The sequence below is a fragment of the Lepus europaeus genome, chromosome 16 (assembly GCF_033115175.1).
Source record: "Lepus europaeus isolate LE1 chromosome 16, mLepTim1.pri, whole genome shotgun sequence".
NCBI lineage: Eukaryota > Metazoa > Chordata > Mammalia > Lagomorpha > Leporidae > Lepus > Lepus europaeus.
The window spans coordinates 88,334,148-88,356,603 of record NC_084842.1 but is presented as its reverse complement, the minus strand read 5'-3'; the positions used below and the strand labels follow the sequence as shown (position 1 = coordinate 88,356,603).

Genomic DNA, 22,456 nt, shown 5'->3' with positions numbered 1-22,456 from the left:
TCCTGAGCGTTTAGGGGCGCACAACGCAGGGTGGACCTGCTGCCCGCCTGGTGCGAGGCCTGGGGTCACAGTCAGAACACCTGCTCCGTCCTGAGCGTTTAGGGGCGCACAACGCAGGGTGGACCTGCTGCCCGCCTGGTGTGAGGCCTGGGGTCACAGTCCCTGCTCCGTCCTGAGCATTTAGGGGTGCACAACACAGGGTAGATCTGCTGCCCGCCTGGTGCGAGGCCTGGGGTCACAGTCCCTGCTCCGTCCTGAGCGTTTAGGGGCGCACAATGCAGGGTGGACCTGCTGCCCGCCTGGCGCAAGGCCTGGGGTCACAGTCAGAACACCTGCTCCGTCCTGAGCGTTTAGGGACGCACAACGCAGGGTGGACCTGCTGCCCGCCTGGCGCGAGGCCTGGGGTCACAGTCAGAACACCTGCTCCGTCCTGAGCGTTTAGGGATGCACAACACAGGGTGGACCTGCTGCCCGCCTGGCGCGAGGCCTGGGGTCACAGTCAGAACACCTGCTCCGTCCTGAGCATTTAGGGGCGCACAACACAGGGTGGACCTGCTGCCCACCTGGCGCGAGGCCTGGGATCACAGTCAGAACACCTGGTTTGTTCTGAGGGTGCACAGGTGCACAACACAGGGTGGAGCTGCCTGCCTGGCGCGAGGTCTGGAGTCACGGTCAGAAGACCTGGTCTGTTCTGAGCGTGCAGGGGCACACAACGCAGGGTGGACCTGCTGCCCGCCTGGCGCGAGGCCTGGGATCACAGTCAGAACACCTGGTTTGTTCTGAGGGTGCACAGGTGCACAACACAGGGTGGAGCTGCCTGCCTGGCGCGAGGTCTGGAGTCACGGTCAGAGGACCTGGTCTGTTCTGAGCGTGCAGGGGCACACAACGCAGGGTGGACCTGCTGCCCGCCTGGTGCGAGGCCTGGGGTCACAGTCACAGTCCCAGGTTATGCAGGACAATGTCTTTACTCCTCTCCCCTCCCATTACTTGAGAGGCGGAGAGAGAAGAGACAAAGTGAGACACACAGTTCACTCCCCAAATGCCCATGATGGCTGCTGCTGGGCCAGGCCGAAGCCAGGAGCCATCACTGCTGTCTCCTAGGGTCTGCCTGGCAAGAGGCTCGGATCAGGAGCCAGAGCCGGGAGCAAACCCGGGTACTGCCATGTGGGCGTAGTCTCCTGGGCGCTAACCTGGGTACTGCCATGTGGGCGTGGTCTCCTGGGAGCTAACCTGGGTACTGCCATGTGGGCGTGGTCTACTGGGAGCTAACCTGGGTACTTCCATGTGGGCGTGGTCTACTGGGAGCAAACCCGGGTACTGCCATGTGGGCGTGGTCTCCTGGGAGCAAACCCGGGTACTTCCATGTGGGCGTGGTCTACTGGGAGCTAACCCGGGTACTTCCATGTGGGCGTGGTCTACTGGGAGCAAACCTGGGTACTTCAATGTGGGCGTGGTCTACTGGGAGCAAACCTGGGTACTTCAATGTGGGCGTGGTCTCCTGGGAGCAAACCCGGGTACTTCCATGTGGGCGTGGTCTCCTGGGAGCTAACCCGGGTACTTCCATGTGGACGTGGTCTCCTGGGAGCAAACCCGGGTACTTCAATGTGGGCGTGGTCTACTGGGAGCAAACCTGGGTACTTCCATGTGGGCGTGGTCTCCTGGGAGCTAACCTGGGTACTTCCATGTGGGCGTGGTCTCCTGGGAGCTAACCCGGGTACTGCCATGTGGGCGTGGTCTCCTGGGAGCAAACCCGGGTACTGCCATGTGGGCATGGTCTCCTGGGAACAAACCCGGGTACTTCCATGTGGGCGTGGTCTCCTGGGAGCAAACCCGGGTACTTCCATGTGGGTGTGGTCTCCTGGGAGCTAACCCAGGTACTTCCATGTGGGTGTGGTCTCCTGGGAGCTAACCTGGGTACTTCCATGTGGGTGTGGTCTACTGGGAGCTAACCCGGGTACTGCCATGTGGGCGTGGTCTCCTGGGAGCTAACCCAGGTACTTCCATGTGGGTGTGTTCTGCTAAGAGCAAACCCGGGTACTTCCATGTGGGCGTGGTCTCCTGGGAGCAAACCCGGGTACTTCCATGTGGGCGTAGTCTCCTGGGCACTAACCCAGGTATTTCCATGTGGGCGTGGTCTCCTGGGCACTAACCCAGGTATTTCCATGTGGGCGTGGTCTCCTGGGAGCTAACCTGGGTACTTCCATGTGGGCGTGGTCTACTGGGAACAAACCCGGGTACTTCCATGTGGGCGTGGTCTCCTGGGCACTAACCCAGGTATTTCCATGTGGGCGTGGTCTCCTGGGAGCAAACCCGGGTACTTCCATGTGGGCGTGGTCTCCTGGGCACTAACCCGGGTATTTCCATGTGGGCGTGGTCTCCTGGGAGCTAACCTGGGTACTTCCATGTGGGCGTGGTCTACTGGGAACAAACCCGGGTACTTCCATGTGGGTGTGTTCTGCTAAGAGCAAACCCGGGTACTTCCATGTGGGCGTGGTCTCCTGGGAGCAAACCCGGGTACTTCCATGTGGGCGTAGTCTCCTGGGCACTAACCCAGGTATTTCCATGTGGGCGTGGTCTCCTGGGAGCTAACCTGGGTACTTCCATGTGGGCGTGGTCTCCTGGGAACAAACCCGGGTACTTCCATGTGGGCGTGGTCTCCTGGGAGCTAACCCGGGTACTGCCATGTGGGCGTGGTCTCCTGGGAGCAAACCCGGGTACTTCCATGTGGGCGTAGTCTCCTGGGCGCTAACCCAGGTATTTCCATGTGGGCGTGGTCTCCTGGGCCAAATGCCCTCCCCCCCCCCCCCCGTCTTTACTCTTCAGAGGCAGTTGCTAAAGTGTTTAGTAACAAGACATCACGCTATCTGCACCTTACGTTCAAGTGGCTCCATTTTTCAGAAATGGAAAGTGGCAAAATGAAGAAGTATGTTCAAAATGTCAGAAACCGTCCTGTCGTGGACAAGCGTTGTGGTGCAGCGGCTTCAGGTGGCATCCCATATATCTGGGCTCAAGTCCCAGCTGCTCTGCCTCTGATCCAGCAACCTGCTAACGCAGCTGGGAAGGCCCAGGTACTTGGGCACCTGCCACCCACATGGGAGACCCCAGAGGGGTCCCGGGCTCCTGGCTCAGCCCCGACTATTGTGGGCGTTCGGTGAGTGAACCAGTATATGCAAGATCTCTAAATCTCTCCCCTTCGCTTTCCGTCATTCTGCCTTTCGAAGAAATAAATAAGTAAGACCGGCCCCTCGCCACCCTCTGGCTCCCCATCTCACCACAAGCTCCCTCCCCTGCACACCCCCCATCAGGGTGCCGTAGCCACGAGGCCCTCGCCAGAGCCCAGAGAATGGAGCTTCCCAGCCTGGCCTTTCAGCCTCCAGGTCTGGACTCAAAATTTTTCCCAGCAACGGAACGACGGGCTAATACAGAGCACGGCACACGGGGGCACCCGAGCGTTTGTGGATCAGTGTGGCGTCACATGAAGCCATCTGTCCTCCCTCCTCCCACCCAGCAGGCACCCAGAGTGCTCTGCCCAGGGATAAAGGCAAGCAAGGTTCGAGGACCAGCAAACAGCTCGGGTCCGCGTGCTCGACATGCTGGACGGTGAGAAGCCTAAGGTGGGGAGGGGGAGCTGACCAGCCTCGGGGTTCACCGTGACCTAAGTCTGCGGCTAGAAGACGACGACACACTGTGCCAGCACCCTCACCCCCAGCCCAACCCCAGCGCCACACACACCTGGGGCTGGCACAGGAGTCCACATGCACGCCCAACTTACCGTGGGAGAGAAGGCGTTAACTGTGTGTTCTGTCCTCGATGCGACAGACTGCCAAGACACCGCTTGGCTCCCGGGCAGGCTGCAACCTGCAGGCTGCGTCAGCAGTGGTTTCCATCCTTCCACTTTCAAAGCCTCAAGCACACAGCACATCCCGCGATGCCAGACTGGCTTCTACTAAGCAAGCAGGATGACACACTCCTGCCTCCATCAGGCACTGGGCTTCACGTCTGTCTGAGTGCACGTGCACAGACCCCCATTTCTGAGTTAACCGGAGCTCACCCCCAGGTCCGGCGTCCGCACCGGCACGCGGGGTTCTCCTGCTGGTTTCATCTCTAACACGGCGGCCTCCACCCTCCCAGGTCCAGCAGGGTTGCCCATGACGGCATCATGGCCGCGGCAGCCCCCGTCGTCTCCCCGGCCAGCTGCCCTCACAGGGACCCGACGGCCACTGGAGGAGGCACTTCGGCGCCCAGCCCAGGAGTGGTTGTGTGGCTCCTAAGTCTCCAGGTAACTGCACAAAACACGGCGGCTTCGCACGTGGAGACAGTCGCGGGGACAGTCGTGGAAGAGCGGTAAGGACATGGCAAACGCACATGTTGTCCCAGAAATAAGGAAACCGTTTACAACGTGGTAGATTTCGAAGCTTTGACACTCCTTTATCTGCTTACAACCCTGGTAAATCGCAGATGACCCATCCGCTGAAGCAAGGACTGTCCCAAGCCCTGGCGATGACGCAGCCAACAGGCAAGCAGGCCTGGCGATGACGCAGCCAACAGGCAAGCAGGCCTGGCGATGACGCAGCCAACAGGCAAGCAGGCCTGGCGATGACGCAGCCAACAGGCAAGCAGGCCTGGCGATGACGCAGCCAACAGGCACGCAGGCCTGGGCCTTGCTCTCCTCCATGTCCCTTGTAGTGGGGATGAGAGGCGGCCACGCAGCAAAGCAACAGGCAAGCGTTCAAGATGGACAGCTCTGCAGAAAGCACCCGGGGGCCCGTAGCAGAGTGATGGACCAGGGCTGGCCAGACGCCATGCACAAGTGGCATCCGAGCTGAGACCCAGGAACACCCCAGAGGCCCGTAACAGAGTGATGGACCGGGGCTGGCCAGGCGGCCACATGCAGTGGCATCCGAGCTGAGACGAGGGAGAGTCGGCTGGGTGGAGAGCCACAGCACTGCACTGCAGGCAGGGACAGGAGAGAGTGCAAGGCCTGAGCACGCAGACCGAGGCAGAGCCAGTGAGGGGCAGCTGCGGGGCCGGAGCAGGCGGTCCGGAGTAGGGTAGGGCAAGGCCCAGAGGCAGTAAGAAGCCATCAGGAGATGTGGAGGGGTGAGGCGGTCCCTCTTCCTGTAGAGAGCAACAGGAGAACGGAGGTGCACCCGAACAGGTCACACCAGTGACACCGTCACAGGCGGCGCTCATTTCCATTCCGCCCTTCAATGGCTTTTTTAAAATCCCATTTATTTTAGATAGACACAGAGGGTCCTGTCTGCCAGTGTAGTCTTCAAATGCTCACGACGGCTCAGTGGGCCAGGCCAAAGCTGGGAGCCAGGCTTCCCACACAGGGCGGCAGGGACCCAGCTACCTGACCACCTCCTGCTGCGTCTCAGGGCGCTGGAGCAGGAGCCCGGAGCGGGAAGCTGAGAGAACACTCAAGCCTGGGCACTCCCGTGTGGGGTGCAGGTGCCCCAAGTGGCATCTTCACGGCGGCACCAAACAGCCGCTCCATAATTAACCTTCAGCCTGCACCGTGTCTCCCAGCACCACCTCCCTGCCCAGCTAAAATCCACCTACCCCAGTGCTCCCTGGCCGACAGGGCTCCGCGGCCCCTGCTGGGTCCTCCCTCCTCACTTCACCCCCACTCCCTAAAGCAGTCTCCCGCTCACCCCTCGAGGCCTCCACTCACGAGTGAGCTCCATGAGCAGCTCTGCCTCTGGAATCAGAGTGCCCTGCCCTGGGAATCCCTCCCCTGCCACAAACTGACCAGGCTCTAGCTCGGTCACCCTTTGCTGGCAAGAAAAACCTAGCTCCTGGGAGCCCTCAAGTGCAGCTGAAACACAATGTAAAACTCCGACCAAGCAGCCGTTACCCTTGGGAGTCTTGGCTGTGCCTTCAGAGCGGGGTCCTGGGCGGCACAGTCCACTCACCGGCACCTCCCAGGACCTGACAAACGGTGAGCAATGGCCAGTGTCAGCCACCCGAGCTCTTCAGCTGCTGCCACTCCACAAATGCTTGCCACGTGCCCGTCACTGGGCTGAGAGTCCCCCACACCTCCCACTTGATGCTAACAATTCACAGGGCAGACCCCCCCACCACCACATCTGCCTGCATTGACCCCTGGAGCCTCATCCAGCAGAAGCGCCTCTCACAGAGGTGATGGGCCCCATGGCCCTTGACGGGAACATTCCAGGTTATCCGCGTCAGGAGCAGAGGGAGTCCTGACTACAGAGGTGAGGGCGGGATACCAGCAGGTGCAGCACCTGGCGGAGATGCAGTCACAAACCGGGGAACGCCAGCAGCCTCCACCAGACCCTCCAGAGCCGCTATAGAGACCAAGCGCACGGACTCCTGCCAAACTTCTGAGCCCTAAAAGTGCGACTTAGCACCTGTCGTTTCAAGCATGAGTCTGGGACAGATGGTTATGGCACCAACAGGAGGCCAACACCAGCGCATCGTCTTCCCCTCCCCTTTCTCCAGGCACAGCCGCTGGCTATGCGTCTTACTGTCGGCTACCCTGGCGCCCCCTTCTGGCAGGCCACGTTAACACTGGGCACAGGGACAGGACACAGAACCAGAGAGAAGACTCGGCCCAGGGGGCACCCTGTGCAGAAGCTGCGTCTGTTGTTAAGGGACGGTTAGGTCATCTTTGCTGGACGGGACTTATTTTTTCAGAAAGTTTTATTTATTTGAATTTTTATTTATTTTCATTTTATTTGAAAGGCAGAGAGGCAGAGCAGCAAAGAGAGGTCCTCCATCTCCTGGTTTACTCCCCGGATGCCTGCAGTCGCCAGGGCTGGGTCAGGCTACGGCCAGGAGCTCAGAACTCTATCCGGGTCTCCGGCACGGGTGGCAGGTGCTCAGGTGAGTCCTTGGGTCATCAGCTGCCTCCTGGGTGTGCATCAGCAAGAAGCTGGACTGGAAATGGAGCGGGGGCTCAAGCTCAGGCACCCCAAGCGGCATCTCGGCCACCATGCCTGATGCCCACCCTGCAATTTCCTGTGAAATCTCCCAGCCAGTAATGGTCCAAGGTCGACTCAGGCAAGCAGTGTGAGGACCACTGAGCCAGACTCACTCCCACCAGCAGTGAAGCCCTGCAGGACCCACTACGCGCCCAGCTTTCCCCTCACCCCCAGCCGCAGACCAGGTTGCACCAAGCGGCCTGGAAAAAGCCCAGGGGGTCAGCTCCCCTGCTCATGCACCCTGACAAAAGCCCTCAGGCTTCCACTGGGAACTAGATCAACGGGACCGGGGTTTCTGCCTCCCTATCAACGTTTTAAATTTCAAGGGTTGGGGCTGGCACCGTGGCTTAACAGGCTAATCCTCCGCCTTGCGGTGCCGGCACACAGGGTTCTAGTCCCGGTTGGGGCGCTGGATTCTATCCCGGTTGCCCCTCTTCCAGGCCAGCTCTCTGCTATGGCCCAGGAAGGCAGTGGAGGATGGCCCAAGTCCCTGGGCCCTGCACCCAAGTGGGAGACCAGGAGAAGCTCCTGGCTTCGGATCAGCGCAATGCGCCGGCCGCGGCGGCCACTGGAGGGTGAACCAACCGCAAAAAGGAAGACCTTTCTCTCTCTCTCTCTCACTATCCACTCTGCCTGTCAAAAAAAAAAAAAAAATTTTTTTCAAGGGTTGGGGGAAGCATCCAAAAGCCCCCAAGGACCCCCTCTGCCAGCCTTCCCAGAAAGAAGCACCACTACGGGGCAGCTCACACTGAGCCCAGAACCTGGGCTTAGGACGGGGGCAGTCTCAGGCCACGTCCTGCGTCCACCCCAGCCCACCACGCCTGTGCCCTCCCTCCCAGAAAGGCGGCGTGTGGAGGTCGGACGTGGAATCCACCTGCTCTTCTCTCACAGTGTGGAGTAACCCCCCGACGGGCTCAGCCAGAATGCAGATGGACTAGGGACACTGTGTGAAGTCACCTCCAGGCCACGTGCAGAAGGGGCTCCCACCCCCCAGACATCCCGGGAAGGACAGAGATCCCAAGAAGCTCTGGGCCCGAGCGTTGCAGGGCGCGGATGCCCAGCCTGTACGGATGGAGTCGCAGGATGTAACCTCTTCTGAGGACCTCCTACCAAGCACCTAACACCCCGCGACTCACCCACGCTGGTGGGTTTCTTACTGACCACGGGCAGCACGCACCCCCTTTTATTACTCATTGAAGGGCGTTTGGGATGCATCCATTTTTTTTTTAATGACAGCTGGGTTTTCTGCCTTTTTTAAGATTTTAAAAATTTATTTATTTGAGAGGTAAAGTTACAGACAGAGAGAAAGAGAGGCAGAGAGGGTTTTTTTGTTTTGTTTTGTTTTGACGCAGAGTAGACAATGAGAGACAGACAGAGAGAAAGGTCTTCCTTTTTCCGTTGCTTCACCCCACGATGGTCGCTGCGGCCAGCGCACCGCGCTGATCTGAAGCCAGGAGCCAGGTGCTTCTCCTGGTCTTCCATGCGGGTGCAGGGTCCAAGCACTTGGGACATCCTCCACTGCCTTCCCGGGCCACAGCAAAGAGCTGGCCTGGAAGAGGGGCAACCGGGACAGAATCTGGCGCCCCAACTGGAACTAGAACCTGGAGTGCCGGCGCCGCAGGCAGAGGATTAGCCTATTGAGCCGCGGCACCGGCTGAGAGGCCTTCCATCCACTGGTTCACTCCCAAATGGCTGCAACAACTGGAGCTGGCTCGATCTGAAGCCAGGAGCCTGGAGCTTCTTCCAGGTCTCCCACGTGGTTGCAGGGGTCCAAGCACTTGGGCCATCTTCCACTGCTTTCCCAGAAGCATCAGCAGGGAGCTGGATCGGAAGGGGAGCAGCCAGGACGTGAACCGGTACCCACATGGGATGTGGGCACTGCAAGGGAAGGCTTAGCCCGCTACCCCACAGCGCCAGCCCCATTTCCACGTCTTGGCAATTATGAAGAGAGCTGTGATGAACACTCTCCTATGGTGAGCTCTTATTGCTCTGTGCAAATGCCCAAGAGTGGGGCTGCTAGGTTAACGCGCGCCACGTTTCCATCTGTAGGAAACCTCGCGAGGGCGTCACGTGGCATCCCCACAGCAATGCAGCAGCCTGGCCAGGAATGGTGAGCGGGACATCCCCACGTGGCTCTCAGTGTGTGTGTGTGTGTGTGTGTCCCCACACCCCCCCCCCAGGAGGACGCCAGCGGAGGCCACTTTTGCAGCTTCCTGTATCACACCGAGCGGGTTCTCCTCCTCGGCTGCTCTGCTCGAGCATGTGTCAGAAACGGCTGTGCTCCTTCACGTGTTGGTCACGTGGCCTCCTTGGCACTACGGGGGCGAGCGTCTCGGTGCAGCTGGTCACTTCGCTGACTGTGACACGCGCACCCCACCATGGGAGGGCCGGGGACTGAGCCCTGCCTCCGCCTCTTCAGATCCAGCCTCCTGCTATTGCATCCTGAGCCCCGGCAGCTGGCGGCTCACGCGCCCGGGGCCTGCCGCCACGAGGGGGTCCCCGTCTCCTGACTTCCAGCTGGCCCAGCCCTGGCGATGGCGCCCATGGAGTGAGCCAGCAGATGAAAGAGCAGTCGCGGGGCCGGCGTCACGGTGTAGCAGGTAAAGCCACGGCCTGGGGTGCCGGCACCCGACATGCGCACCAGTTAGAGCCCCGGCTGCTCCACTTCCGATCCAGCTCCCTGCTGCCGCTCCAGCTGTGCGTGTGGGCTCGTGCACGCGTCCCACACCTGCCGCCCGCTGGGTCTTCACTGGGTAATGGCGCACGCCACCTCTGCCCATTTTCTTTGCTCTAAAGCAAGCCTTCTTTCAAAAATTTGAGTGATTGGTTTAGAGATTATACAGATCAGTTTTTATACTCTAATAGTCTGTATTTTATCACTTCAAGTGGAATACAGAAGCTCCACCACATCCCCTTCCCCTCTGCACCTATTCTCACATTTTAATAACATATTCTTACATACATTTGTCACACACTAAAAACCCCGTCATTTCTGCTTTCAACCAACCATTCTTAAAGAACTCATCAATAACCCCTGTATATATATTTATTACAATATTAACACATTCACTATATCTCAACACTGGTTATGTTAATCCTGCTTAGTTAAAATAAATACATTGACATATTCGGATATTCACCATTCTGCCGCCGCCCTCCAGATGCGCCCGGCCCCCGTGCTACATCCCCCTCCTGTCTGAACCACTTCCTTCGCAGCAGGCCAGCCGGCAACAGCCTGTGTTTCCCTCATCTGAGAGCTTGTTTCCCACTCTCACTCCTGAAGGGCGTTTTTGAGGACACAGAACTCTGGGTGGACAGCTTGGTTTTTTTTTAGGCCTATAAACATGTTGTTTCACTTTCTTCTGGAACCCAAAACCTCTGATAAGAACTTCACCAGCGGGGCCAGCGCTGTGGTGCAGTGGGCAAGGCTTTGCCTGTGGTGCCGGCATCCCATATGGGTGCTGGTTCATGTCCCAGCTGCCCCACTTCCGGCCCAGCTCTCTGCTGTGGCCTGGGAAAGCAGTGGAGGATGGCCAAGTGCTTGGGCCCCTGCACCCACGTGGGAGACCCAGAAGAAGCTCCTGGCTCCTGGTTTTCGGCTGGCCCAGCTCTGGACGCTTGCAGCCATTTGGGGAGTGAACCAGCAGATGGAAGACCTCTCTCTCTCTCTCTCTCTCTCTTTCCCTCTCTGTAACTCTGCCTTTCACATAAATAAATAAATCTCAAAAAAAAAAAAAAAACTTTAAAAAAAAAAAGAACTTCACAGGCATCAAATTGCTATCTCCCAGTAAGTAATACGTTGCTTTTCTCTGGCTGCTTGTGATTTTTTCTTTTGTCTTCAACAACCTGGTTGTGGGGTGCCTAGATACAGCCCTGTTAGGGCCATCTGTTGAGGGGTCACTGGGTTTCCCGAGTGTGTAGCTTTCTCTTTTGTCAGAGCGGGCACATCTTCAGCCGTTATTTGTTCCATTTTTCTGCGTCACTTTATTATATTTGAAAGACAGAGCTCCCATCTGTTGTACACGCCCCCCGGTGCTGCAATGAACCTGCCTGGGACAGAAGCTGGGGACTGGGGAATCAGCCACCGGAGTGCCGCCGCTGCCTGCCGGCACGGTCAGCAAAAAACCAAAACCCGGAGCGGAGCCTGAGCTCGACCCCAGCGTTCTGAGACCAGGTACAGGCACCCAGCTCGCGTCAACTGCGGTGCAAACGCCAGCCTGGCATCAATGCAGGCGCTGCGCTTCCAGTGCCGTCCCACACGGGCCTGAGGCTCTGCTCCCTTCCTGTTCTCCCCTTTCGTAATCTCTACTGCGGATTTCTATCAGTGATTTCCACTGATCTGTCACAAAATTCCCTTATTACTTCCTCCAGTAGCTTCGTCTTGCTATCGAATCTGTTGTGCTACTTTTTAATCTGTTGTTATAGTTTTCAGTTAAAAGATGCCCATGTAGTTTTTCCTATATTAGCTATTTCCTTTTTTTAAGTTTTATTTGAAAAGAAGATTAGCAGAAAGTGGGGGGAGAGGGGAGGGGGAAATGGGAGACAGGAGATGGGAGAGGGAGAGTCTTCCGTCCTCTGGTTCCTTCCCCAGGTAGCTGCAATGGCCAGGGCTGGGCCAGGAACCTAGAGCTTCGTCACATCTCGCACGTGGGTGCAGGGGCCTAAGCACTTGGGCCACCATCTGCTGCGTTCCCAGGTGCATTAGAGGGGAGCTGGACGGAAGCGGAGCCCTCCGCTCCGGGACACCAGCGTGTAAGCGGAGCTTAACCCAGCAGGGCCCAGCGCCGGCCCCTGCGCTGGCTCTCGTTGCTGATACTCCACGCACCTCCCCATCACGAGCGCTCGCCCTTATCTCCCGGAGCATTTTTATACCAACTGCTCCAAAATCCCAGCATCTGCTACCTTGGCTGCGGTATCAACTGGCTGTGCAGACAGCGCTCGCCCTTGCTAAGCCAGGCGGGTCTGAGCCGAGCAGACACCTGGAGTACTGTGTTGTGGGTCTCTGGGTTTGAGCAATCTCTTCGGAGGTTGATTCTGATTTGCCGACATTTCTGTTTGTTTGTTTTAAATATTTATTTTGTTTATTTGAAAGGCAGAACAGGAAGAGGACAGAGAGAGGTCTTCCATTCGGTGGTCCACTCCCCAAGTGGTTGCAACCAGCAGGGCTGGGCCAGGCAGAAGCCAGGAACCAGGAGCTTCATCCAGGTCTCCCACGTGGGTGCAGGGCCCCAAGCACTTGGGCCACCTTCCGCTGCTTTCCCAGGCACATTAGCAGGCAGCTGGACTGGAAGTGCAGTAGCCAGTACTTGAACCGGCATCCATATGGGATGCCGGCACTGCAGGCAACACCTTAGCCCGTTACACCCCAACACCGGCCCCGCCATTTCTGTTTTACAAAGCAGTTTATCCAGCTGATGGCAGACACGGCTCCAACCAGCTTCCTGTGAGCTGTGTTCTAAAGCCCTTGTAGCACCCCTTCTGCACTTAGCCCGCAAGCGCACCACCCAGTGGCTGGTCTGGGACCTGTGCGGGCTCAGACTCGCGTACCCACAGTGGGTACACTTCCCAGTGGGAAGCCAGTTCTTAAGACCCTGAAAGGGTCACTTTCCTGAGCACTTCCTCCCTGCAATGCCCCGGCACTTTCCGGTTCCCTGGGTCTCCCTCTTCCTGGCTCTCTAGCTACACACCCCCACAGCTGTGTGCCACAGAGTGCCGGTGCCTCTCCGGTCTCTCCCTCTCCCTCTCCCCCACACTGTCGCTGTCTCTCCCTCTCCCTCTCCCCCACGCTGTCTCTGCCTTTCACATAAATTGCTAAATAATGTATTAAAAAATCACCAGTTCATCCCGCCTTCCTGGGGACAAAGCTCTTCTCCTCGGTTCCCCTTGCTGCGAGCTCCAGGCTCCGGCCACAGGGAGGCTGTCCCGAGGGCTGCAGAGCAGGGACAGACAGACAGACAGGAGGCAGCTTCTGCACTCTGGGTGTCGGAGGCTCACTCAGAGCACCTCCCGGGGTCCCTGTCCCCGTCCCATCCACTGCCCTGAGCTCTGGCTGTAGACGCAGGGGGACCCTGAATTCTCAACTTCCCCCACTAACTTTCCGGAACCCTCACACAGCGGCTGCCAAGCACTCGGCTCGGGCTGCACAGCTGCACCGTCGGGAGAGGCGACTGGAACGTGCCCGCTCCATCCCACCTGGAGTGGAACCTGCTCCGTTTCCGCAGGCTCGTCGAGACAGCACGAGGGGATGACAGTGGAGACAGTTTCTCGCTGGTTTTAGGATCTGCCTGTAGGCCCGTCAGGGTGCTCCCAGCTCCGCAGGTGGTGTGCTCACCTCTGGCCGCAGCCTCGTCTTCTCACAGCCCTGTCCTTCCCTGCAGACTCCGACGCCACAACCAGCTTTCCTGACGCCGACGTCAGCTCCTCGGGAACTCGTGCACACGGCGCCCCGCCCAAACGCGTCAGACGATGCTCCAGCCCACCCCAGACAGTGTCAGCCTGAGCTCTGACGCCTGCCTGGGTTACAAAGCTTCACTCTTCTTCTTCTTCTTCTTCTTTTTTTTTTTTTTTTAAGATTTATTTGTATTTATTTGAAAGAGAGTTACAGAGGTAGAGTCAGAGAGAGAGGTCCTCCACCCGCTGGTTCACTTCCCAGATGGCTGCAACGGCTGGAGCTGCGCCAATCTGAAGCCAGGAGCCAGGAGCTTCTTCTGGGTCTCCCACATGGGTGCAGGGCCCAAGGACTTGGGCCATCTTCTACTGCTTTCCCAGGCCACAGCAGGGAGCTGGATCAGAAGTGGAGCAGCTGGGACTTGAACTGGTGCCGATGTGGGATGGAGTGCCTACCCGCTGTTTGGTCTCTAAAGGCTCTCAAGGCAGCTGCACACTTGGGATGCATTTCAGGCTGTCGCTGGGCGGGAAGCAAGCACGGGGGCTCCGGGCGCAGCCCTGACCTCCAGCAGCTCAAGACCAGCTGAGGTGTCCGAGACGAGCTGGACAGGGAAGTGCCCGAGAGGGACCCTGACGTTCGAGGGTTGGGAAGACGAGGGACCCAGCAAAGGAAACCAAAGAGGTGCAGGAGCAGGTGACCCAGAAGTGGGGGAGGGAGCCCGCGGGGGTCAGCGGCAGCAATGCTGCCGACAGAGCAGGAAGACACGGTAGAGAGCTACCAGAGTCACCCGGCAAAGAAACCTTACTTCCAGAGGAATGTGCCGGGTGGTCTAGAAACTTCTGTGGGCCCTGCACCGCAGGCTTCTCCTCCACACCATTTACCCCAAGGGCAATTAATCATTTGCAGACTTGTTTGAATGCAAAGGCACCAGCAGGATCTCCCTGCACTGCAGCCCAGGAGGGACTCTGCAGCGGTTCCGCACCTGCGCGACAGACCAAAGGACCACGGACTCCGAGCAGGTCCCCTGGTTCACAGGCAGGGACTGCACCTGTGACACGGCATCACCGCCCGCCAGCGTGGCCAGGCCCCTGCTCCCTGCACATGCAGCCTTCCCCCCGCCTCTCGGTCTTCTCCAGCCCACGGGCAGCCACAGAACTTCGCAGAGTGGGGAGCTCGGGGCCCCTCACCGCTGGGGTGCCCACGACTGTGTCCATCCCGGGGTCCGACACGCCCACCTGCCCAGAACGACCTGCAGCATTTGTTACAACACAGTTGTTGGGCCCCAGACCCAGGATGTGTCTCAGTACCTGGGGTGAGGCCAGGGTCTCTCACACACTACACCCAATGATCAGGTGAGTGGTGTGGGGCCACACTTGAGCCACAGCTTTGCTGCAACTCTCCTATGCTTGGTCATCTTGCTTCCCCTATAAAGAAATTTAATGTAACCAGAAAGCAAATATGACTTAATTTTCAAAACCATAAATATGAAAAGGTAACTGAAAGTAACAAGGCAGGCATTCGGCACAGCAGGTTCAGCCGCCACCTGAGATGCCGGAGCTGGAGGCCCGGCTGCTCCGCTGCTGATCCAGCTCCCTGCTGATGCGCCTGGGGAGCAGCGGAAGATGATCCGAGTATTTGGGCCCCTGCCACCCGTGCGGGAGACCCAGATGGAGTTCCCGGCTCCTGGCTATGGCTTGGCCCACTTCCAGCCATTGCAACTATTCGGGGAGTGAACCAGCAGATGGAAGATTGCTGTCTCTCCCTCTCTTTCTCGAACTCTACCTTTCAAATAAATAAATCAATCTTTAAATAGAGAAGATCTGGCTTTGGAAATCCATGCTCCATGTCAGAGTGCCTGGGTTCAAGTCCTGGCTTCCTGCTGTGCACCCTGGGAGACAGCAAGTGATGGCTCAAGTGCTTGGTCCCCGCCACCCACGTGGAGAATCAGGATGGAGCTCCCAGCTCCCAGCTCCAGCCTGACCCAGTCCTGGGCGTTGCAGTCTTTTGGAGAATGAACCAGCAGATACGAGATCTTTTAAATCAGCAGATCAGACCTTTGTGTCTGTCTCTGCCTTTCAAATAAATTAAATAAACAAAAATTTGGAAAAATATTTTCAAGATTTCTCCTGAAATGGAAGTCTACAAAGCCAAGCCAAGAAAAAGTGACCCAGTTTGGGGCCAGTGCTGTGTGGTAGCGGGTAAAGTCACTGCCTGCAGCACAGGCAGCCCATATGGGCTCTGGTTCAAATCCCGGCTGCTCCACTTCCCATCCAGCTCCCTGTGATGGGCCTGGGAAGCAGTGGAAAACAGCCCAAGTCCTTGGCCCCCTGCCACCCAGGTGAAGGACCCAGACCTGGCTCCTGGCTTTGGTCTGGCCTAGCCCTGGCAGTTGCAGCCATTTGGGAAGTGAGTCAGCAGAGGGAAGATGTCTCTGTCTCTCCCTCTCCCTCTCCAACTCTGCCTTTTAGAAGAAATAAAAACAAATCTTTTTTTTTTTTTTTTTGACAGGCAGAGTGGACAGTGAGAGAGAGACAGAGAGAAAGGTCTTCCTTTGCCATTGGTTCACCCTCCAATGGCCGCTGCGGTAGGCGCGCTGCGTCGGCGCATCGCGCTGATCCGATGGCAGGAGCTAGGTGCTTCTCCTGGTCTCCCATGGGGTGCAGGGCCCAAGCACTTGGGCCACCCTCCACTGCACTCCTGGGCCACAGCAGAGAGCTGGCCTGGAAGAGAGGCAACCGGGACAGAATCCGGCGCCCCGACCGGGACTAGAACCCGGTGTGCCGGCGCCGCTAGGCGGAGGATTAGCCTGTTGAGCCAATAAAACAAATCTTTAAAATGAGAAGAGAGGGGAAGAGAGGGGAGAGGGGAGAGGGGGAGAGGAGAGAGGGGAAGAGGGGAGAGGGGAGAAGAGAATGGCCCAGGTAGAATGCAGTCAGGTGTGGCCAGTGTGCCCTGGGAAACCACACACAGCACCCACACCACACGGGCCCCTCGTAACCGAAGGCTCACTGACTGCTAACTCTGGGCCACGGCGCAGTGCACACACTCACAGCCACGCCGGGAGAGGATATCAGAGACACCCACTTAGAAGAGGAGGAGAGCGAGGTGATGTCAAAGGTGCGAGATCCTGCACACAACAGGGGATAGCCGACAACCAGGTCCAAGCCTGCAGGTGCCAGCTCCAGCGTGGCCCCTGGAGGCAGGGCTGTGCTCCCGGCCAGCTGAACAAGTGACAAGTCCTCCAGGGTCCCCTTGCTGGTGCTCAAGGCTGCCCCCTGCAGGAAGGCGGCAGCACAACAGCAAACGCGCTCCCAGCGCTCCCGCACCCCACAGCCCCACTGGGGCAGAGCAGGGAAGCGGCCCCGGGCCGTCGAACTCCCACGTCCAAGTTCTCTGATCACCCAGCGACGCTGCTTCTTCCAAGTAATAACGATATAAAACAATGCAGACAGCGCGCCCCTAGCCCGGCGGTTCAGATGCCCGGGACCCACAGCGGAGCGTCCAGGCTTCAGCCCTGGCTGCTGACTCCAGGTTTCCGGCAACATGGACCGGGCAGCGGCAGTGAGGACGCAGGTAACGGGGCTCCTGCCGCCTGTGGCCCAGGCTGGCCGCTGGGGAGCGAGGAAGAGTGTGGGAGCTCTCATCTCCACTTGTCCCTGTCCCTCTAATATTATTAATATATTGTTAATAAATATTTTTTAAAAATTCCCCGAGGGAAGGGGAAGGAAAGGGCTCAGAGTTCCGCAGGCTCCATCTGCCCTGAGCTCTGCTGCCAGCAGCCTGACACTCGAGCCACGCGGGGCCCGGGCGAGCCTGCTGCCCAGAGCTTCCTCCTGGGCTCTGCCAGCTCAGGGCGTCAGGGCGGGGGACGAGACCAGGGAGGCCAGAGACACAGTGCGCCAGCAACCCGCTCTGGGCAGCACGGTGCGGCTCCTGCCACAGGTACATGGTTGATGCCGGAGCCAGGAGCCACGTTCTTCTTCGAGGTGCTGTGTTACCCGGAGTGAGCCTCACCGCTTAGCTAGGAGACCCCCCTCCAGGCCAGGAACGTGACCCACGCTCCCCTTCAAAGGCGGACGGGGCACTAAAACGATACAGAAACCCAGACAGGACACGTGACGGTAGGAGCCAGGGCGGGTGTCTGTAGTGCAGCTGTCCTACCCTGAAGCTCAGGGCTCTTTAAAACCTCGCCAGCGACGTGGCCGCCGTCCTTCCGAGCGCGGCTGACGCAGCAGGCACTCAGCACACCTTCAGCACATGTACAAGCCTGCACAGCAGGCGACCCGAGTCCAAGATGTCACCTCTCAAGAACAGGTTCCGACGCCGACTGCGCTCGGTCTCCAGGGTTCGGACGAGGACCACAGGGAGCGGCAGACAAGATTCCAAACAAATGTAATCCGCGGAGGAGGAACCACGCTCTGCGTGGAAACCCACCCCCGGTCAGGGGCCCCGGCTCCGAGCTCGCGTCTTGTCCCCACCCACAGGTCAGCGCTGGAGGGGACCGCCCCCGCTGCCCCAGCATGCCACACCCCTGGGGCAGACCCCACTTCTCACCTGGACGAGTGCAGGAGCCGGGGTCCCGCGGGTGACCTCTTCTCTCCTGACCTCTGTGACCCCTGCACGGGCCCACAGGGCTCCGGTCTGAGCCGGCTTCAAGGCACCGCCCAGCCCTACCGCCAGGGTCCTCCCACTGCTCTCTGGCCTCCGCCTCTGGTGTCACACGCCATCCCCAGTCTCCTGCTGTCCCCACTACCTGCCCAACCGCCGGGGCTGCATTCAGGCTCTGCCCCACCAGCTGGAAGACCTCACAGCTCACCCGTCCGTGCCCAGTGGCTCTAGGGTAAACTGAGGAAAGCAACGCTGCATCCCTCGTGAGCTCTGAAGCTCTGACAGCCAGCGCACAGGTAATTCTGTCGCACTCTAAAGGCCCAGTGCCTGTGCGCCTCGCCGAGACGTGCACAGCACCTGCTCCGGCGTCACCGCGGCGTCCCCCCTCCTCTGGCCCCAGCGGCAACCACGAAGCCCGGTGCTCTGGTGCTGGGTGGCTACTGACCAACCGTCCGTGAAGACGAAGCTGAAGGAGAAGGCAGGGCTGCTGTGGGCAACGTGACAACCCCAGGACGCCAAGTCAGGGGGCACCCGGGTCTCGGAGAGGGCAGGTGCTGAGGCCCGGACGGCTGAGCTGTGGCTGAGCACGACCCTCCTCCCTGTGAGGAGACGCACACGTTTCCCGCTGCCGTCTCTCTCCCAGGGAGGTGATGACCCTAAGGCCTGGCCTGACCCGGAGCCCCAACCTCCTCAAGACGGGCATTTTGCGAGCGGACACGCCTGAGTGAAGGCCGGGCCAGCCCGGCTGTTCCACACCAGCACCAGAGTCTACACGCGAAGAACCCACGGCAGAACGCTTGCATGTCAAACGCAGGGAACACAAGTGTGAGGGCAACACACCTGCAGCCAGCAGTGGAGGACCGAGGGAGTCCCAAACACCTAGAGCCTGCTGTGCAGGGCGTACGGAGAGCTGTAACACGACCACGGCCGCACTCACCCACGCTCGCCACACAGGCATGCCAGGGACGCACAGAGCTTCCTAGCTCACAGCTCCGGGCGCGGTCACTCGGCAAGGCCCACGCACACGGCACACGGCACACTTCCGGTCCCCCGCCGTGGGTACCTTTTGTATTCTCTTTGAATCTCTCTGGGCATTCTCTCGCAGTGGCACTTTTCCAAACAACTTCCATCCCAAGTCACTGTGTTTGTCAAGTCTTGAATTGTGTTTTCTAGCAAGCAAATTCCTATAGGAAGAAAATGAGAGGGTTAGGGAATGTCGCCAGGGCAGGAGTCACTCCACCCAAGAGGACAACGTGTCCAGCCACGCACGGGCTCCGGCCTCGACTTTCACACGGACACGGGACCGGGCAGCAGGAGAGGCACTCAGCCTGCAAATAAACTTCTTGATATTCAGCCGTTACCACGTACAGATTCTGTAATCTGGAGTAAGGAAATGCGTTAGGTCATAGCCAGTGTTTCAGGAAAAGGGAGCTTTCAAGTCCGACTGAGCCGAACTGGAAGTCCCCACCCATTCACCTGCTGTGCGACCCTGCACCTCTCTGCACCTCCATTTCTCAGGCTTCACCAGGGGGCGCCCCCCCCGAGTTCCACAGGTTGTTAAACAAGTTACAACGTCAGTCAGGGTTTACAAACCACCTCCAGCTTGATGTGAATGATCTACAAGGGAGAGCAGCACTACCTACTTATCAACAATCTTCAAATACCATGAAAAGAAGTCACACAGGACCGGGTCACAAGGCCCTCTCTCTCAAGGATATGTAAACAAAAGTTGCCCCAAAACATAAACAAACCCAACTGTTGGTACAAAACCATGCACTGGTGCACGCGTTGAAATCGAACGGCTTCTACCCCAGCAGGTGCAAGGTGGGCGTGCAGCTCAGACAGTGCTGGAGACGTGGCAGCCAGCCTCGAAGGGTCCCCACGGTGAACCTGTTAACATCGAATCAACATGAACGAGGAGGAGGGGGGATTCAACCACACTGAATGAAGCAGAAGCCCATGAGCGCAGGTAGACATAAAAACACGTAATAGAGGAGGAGCAGGGAGAGCTCATGGGGCCTCCCAGGAGACCAGAGGCGAGCGGGTCGGGGCACAGGAAGGCCTGGCTGGAAAGCACTCCCCACCAGTCACGTGCACCGAGATCTGAGAGCACCTGTCCGCGGCACAAGAATAAACCACGAGGAAGCCCAGACACAGCCACGCCCTGAGATGTCAATGCGGCCAGAGGCCATGGAAGTGTTTCCGGTTGGATGAGCCTGGGGAGAGCTGAGGGGTACAGTGTAAGACGCTGAACTCCACCTGGACCAGGACCCAAACCGGGCTGGGACGGTCCACCTGGACCAGGACCCAAACCGGGCTGGGACGGTCCACCTGGACCAGGACCCAAACCGGGCTGGGACGGTCCACCTGGACCAGGACCCAAACCGGGCTGGGACGGTCCACCTGGACCAGGACCCAAACCGGGCTGGGACGGTCCACCTGGACCAGGACCCAAACCGGGCTGGGACGGTCCACCTGGACCAGGACCCAAACCGGGCTGGGACGGTCCACCTGGACCAGGACCCAAACCGGGCTGGGACGGTCCACCTGGACCAGGACCCAAACCGGGCTGGGACGGTCCACCTGGACCAGGACCCAAACCGGGCTGGGACGGTCCACCTGGACCAGGACCCAAACCGGGCTGGGACGGTCCACCTGGACCAGGACCCAAACCGGGCTGGGACGGTCCACCTGGACCAGGACCCAAACCGGGCTGGGACGGTCCACCTGGACCAGGACCCAAACCGGGCTGGGACGGTCCACCTGGACCAGGACCCAAACCGGGCTGGGACGGTCCACCTGGACCAGGACCCAAACCGGGCTGGGACGGTCCACCTGGACCAGGACCCAAACCGGGCTGGGACGGTCCACCTGGACCAGGACCCAAACCGGGCTGGGACGGTCCACCTGGACCAGGACCCAAACCGGGCTGGGACGGGCTGGGTCACTGATGAATTCTAAGTGCAGACTACGGAATATTCCAGCACAGCACTGGAGCAACGTGAAATCTCCTGATCTGCAAAAATGTATTTGAAAGGCAGGGAGACAGAGAGAGAAACAGACACTACTCCTTTAGTCCACCACCCAACATTCCTAACCGACAGGGCAGACAGAGGCCGGGAGACAGGAACTCAATCCAGGTGCCCCACGCTACCGAGCCGTGGCCTGCGGCTTCCCAGGGTGCCCATCCCCAGAAGGCTAGAACTGTAGGAGGAGCCGGGACTCACACACAGGCCCTCTAACATGGACCCAGCTGTCCCGGGCTCCAACATGGACCCAGCTGTCCCGGGCTCCAACATGGACCCAGCTGTCCCGGGCTCCAACATGGACCCAGCTGTCCCCAGCTCCAACATGGACGCAGCTGTCCCGAGCTCCAACATGGACGCAGCTGTCCCGGGCTCCAACATGGACCCAGCTGTCCCGGGCTCCAACATGGACCCAGCTGTCCCCGGCTCCAACATGGACCCAGCTGTCCCCGGCTCCAACATGGACCCAGCTGTCCCGAGCAGCAACTCCACGGCTGGGCCAAACACCAACCCCAAATGTCCTGATAACTACGCTGTGGTTATTTCAGACAATGCCCTGTTCTTAAGAGATCTGCTGACATAACCAAGATGGGTGGGCATGGTGTCTCCAACTACCCTTCTAATGGTTCAGAAACACACACACTGTGCGTGTATATAACACAGAGAGCGAGGGAAAAATAAAACAGGGCAAAATACGGAGAGGACTGGAGGAAGGGGAACGCTCACACACTGTTGGTGGGAATGTTAGTGCAGCCACTGTGGAAAACAGTGTGGAGAGTTCTTTAGAAACTAGAAAGACTTGCCTTTCGGTCCCGCAGCGCCACTTCTGGGTATACACACACAGACACGATCACGCTGCATCACAGACACCTGTACCACCACATTCAAGCAGCACTGTTCACCACAGCCACAACGTGGACCAACCTCGGCGTCCATCACCGGAAGAATGGATAAGGAAAATGTGGTACTGGGGCCGGCGCTGCGGCGTAGTGAGCTCAGCCTCTGCCTGCAGTGCCAGCATCCCAGGCGGGCGCCGGTTCATGTCCCGGCTGCTCCTCTCCCCATCCAGCTCCCTGCTGCAGTCTGGGAAAGCAGTGGAGGACAGCCCAGGTGCTTGGGCCCCGGCACCCAGGTGGGAGACCCGGAAAACTCCTAGCTTCGGATCAGCTCAGCTCTGGCCATTGTGGCCACCTGGGGAGTGAACCAGAGGACTGAAGACTTTCTCTTTCTCCCTCTAAGTACCTCTCAAATAAATAAATAAAATTTAAAAAAGAAAGAAAATGTTGTATATACACACAACGGAATATTATTCAGCTATAAAAAGGAATGAATTCCATGACTGCAGCACAGTGGACACGACTAGAGGACGTCACGCTGATGATCTCCGAGCCAGAAACCGAAAGACAGATACTACACGTCTCCCTCGTAAATCAGGAACAAAGACACGCCTGTGTGGTCAGTATATCCCAGAGTTTTCTAACTTT

The 22,456-nt window shown here is 58.7% G+C and overlaps 1 protein-coding gene across 2 annotated transcripts in view; it reads right to left on the bottom strand.

Annotated features, from left to right (window-relative positions):
* LOC133775271 (TBC1 domain family member 14) overlaps positions 1-22,456 on the bottom strand; it is a 213,171-nt gene that overhangs the window by 48,889 nt on the left and 141,826 nt on the right. Inside the window, exons 10-12 of one of the 2 annotated variants that reach the window (XM_062213487.1) lie at positions 19,010-19,130; positions 17,893-17,954; positions 15,857-17,756 (exon numbers count right to left, since the gene is read on the bottom strand). In XM_062213487.1, coding sequence (XP_062069471.1) covers positions 17,636-17,756; positions 17,893-17,954; positions 19,010-19,130 — 304 coding nt within the window. In that variant the 3' untranslated portion in view covers positions 15,857-17,635. Of the gene's footprint in view, positions 1-15,856; positions 17,757-17,892; positions 17,955-19,009; positions 19,131-22,456 lie in introns of those variants that run through there. The other variant, XM_062213486.1, reaches the window with a different exon arrangement.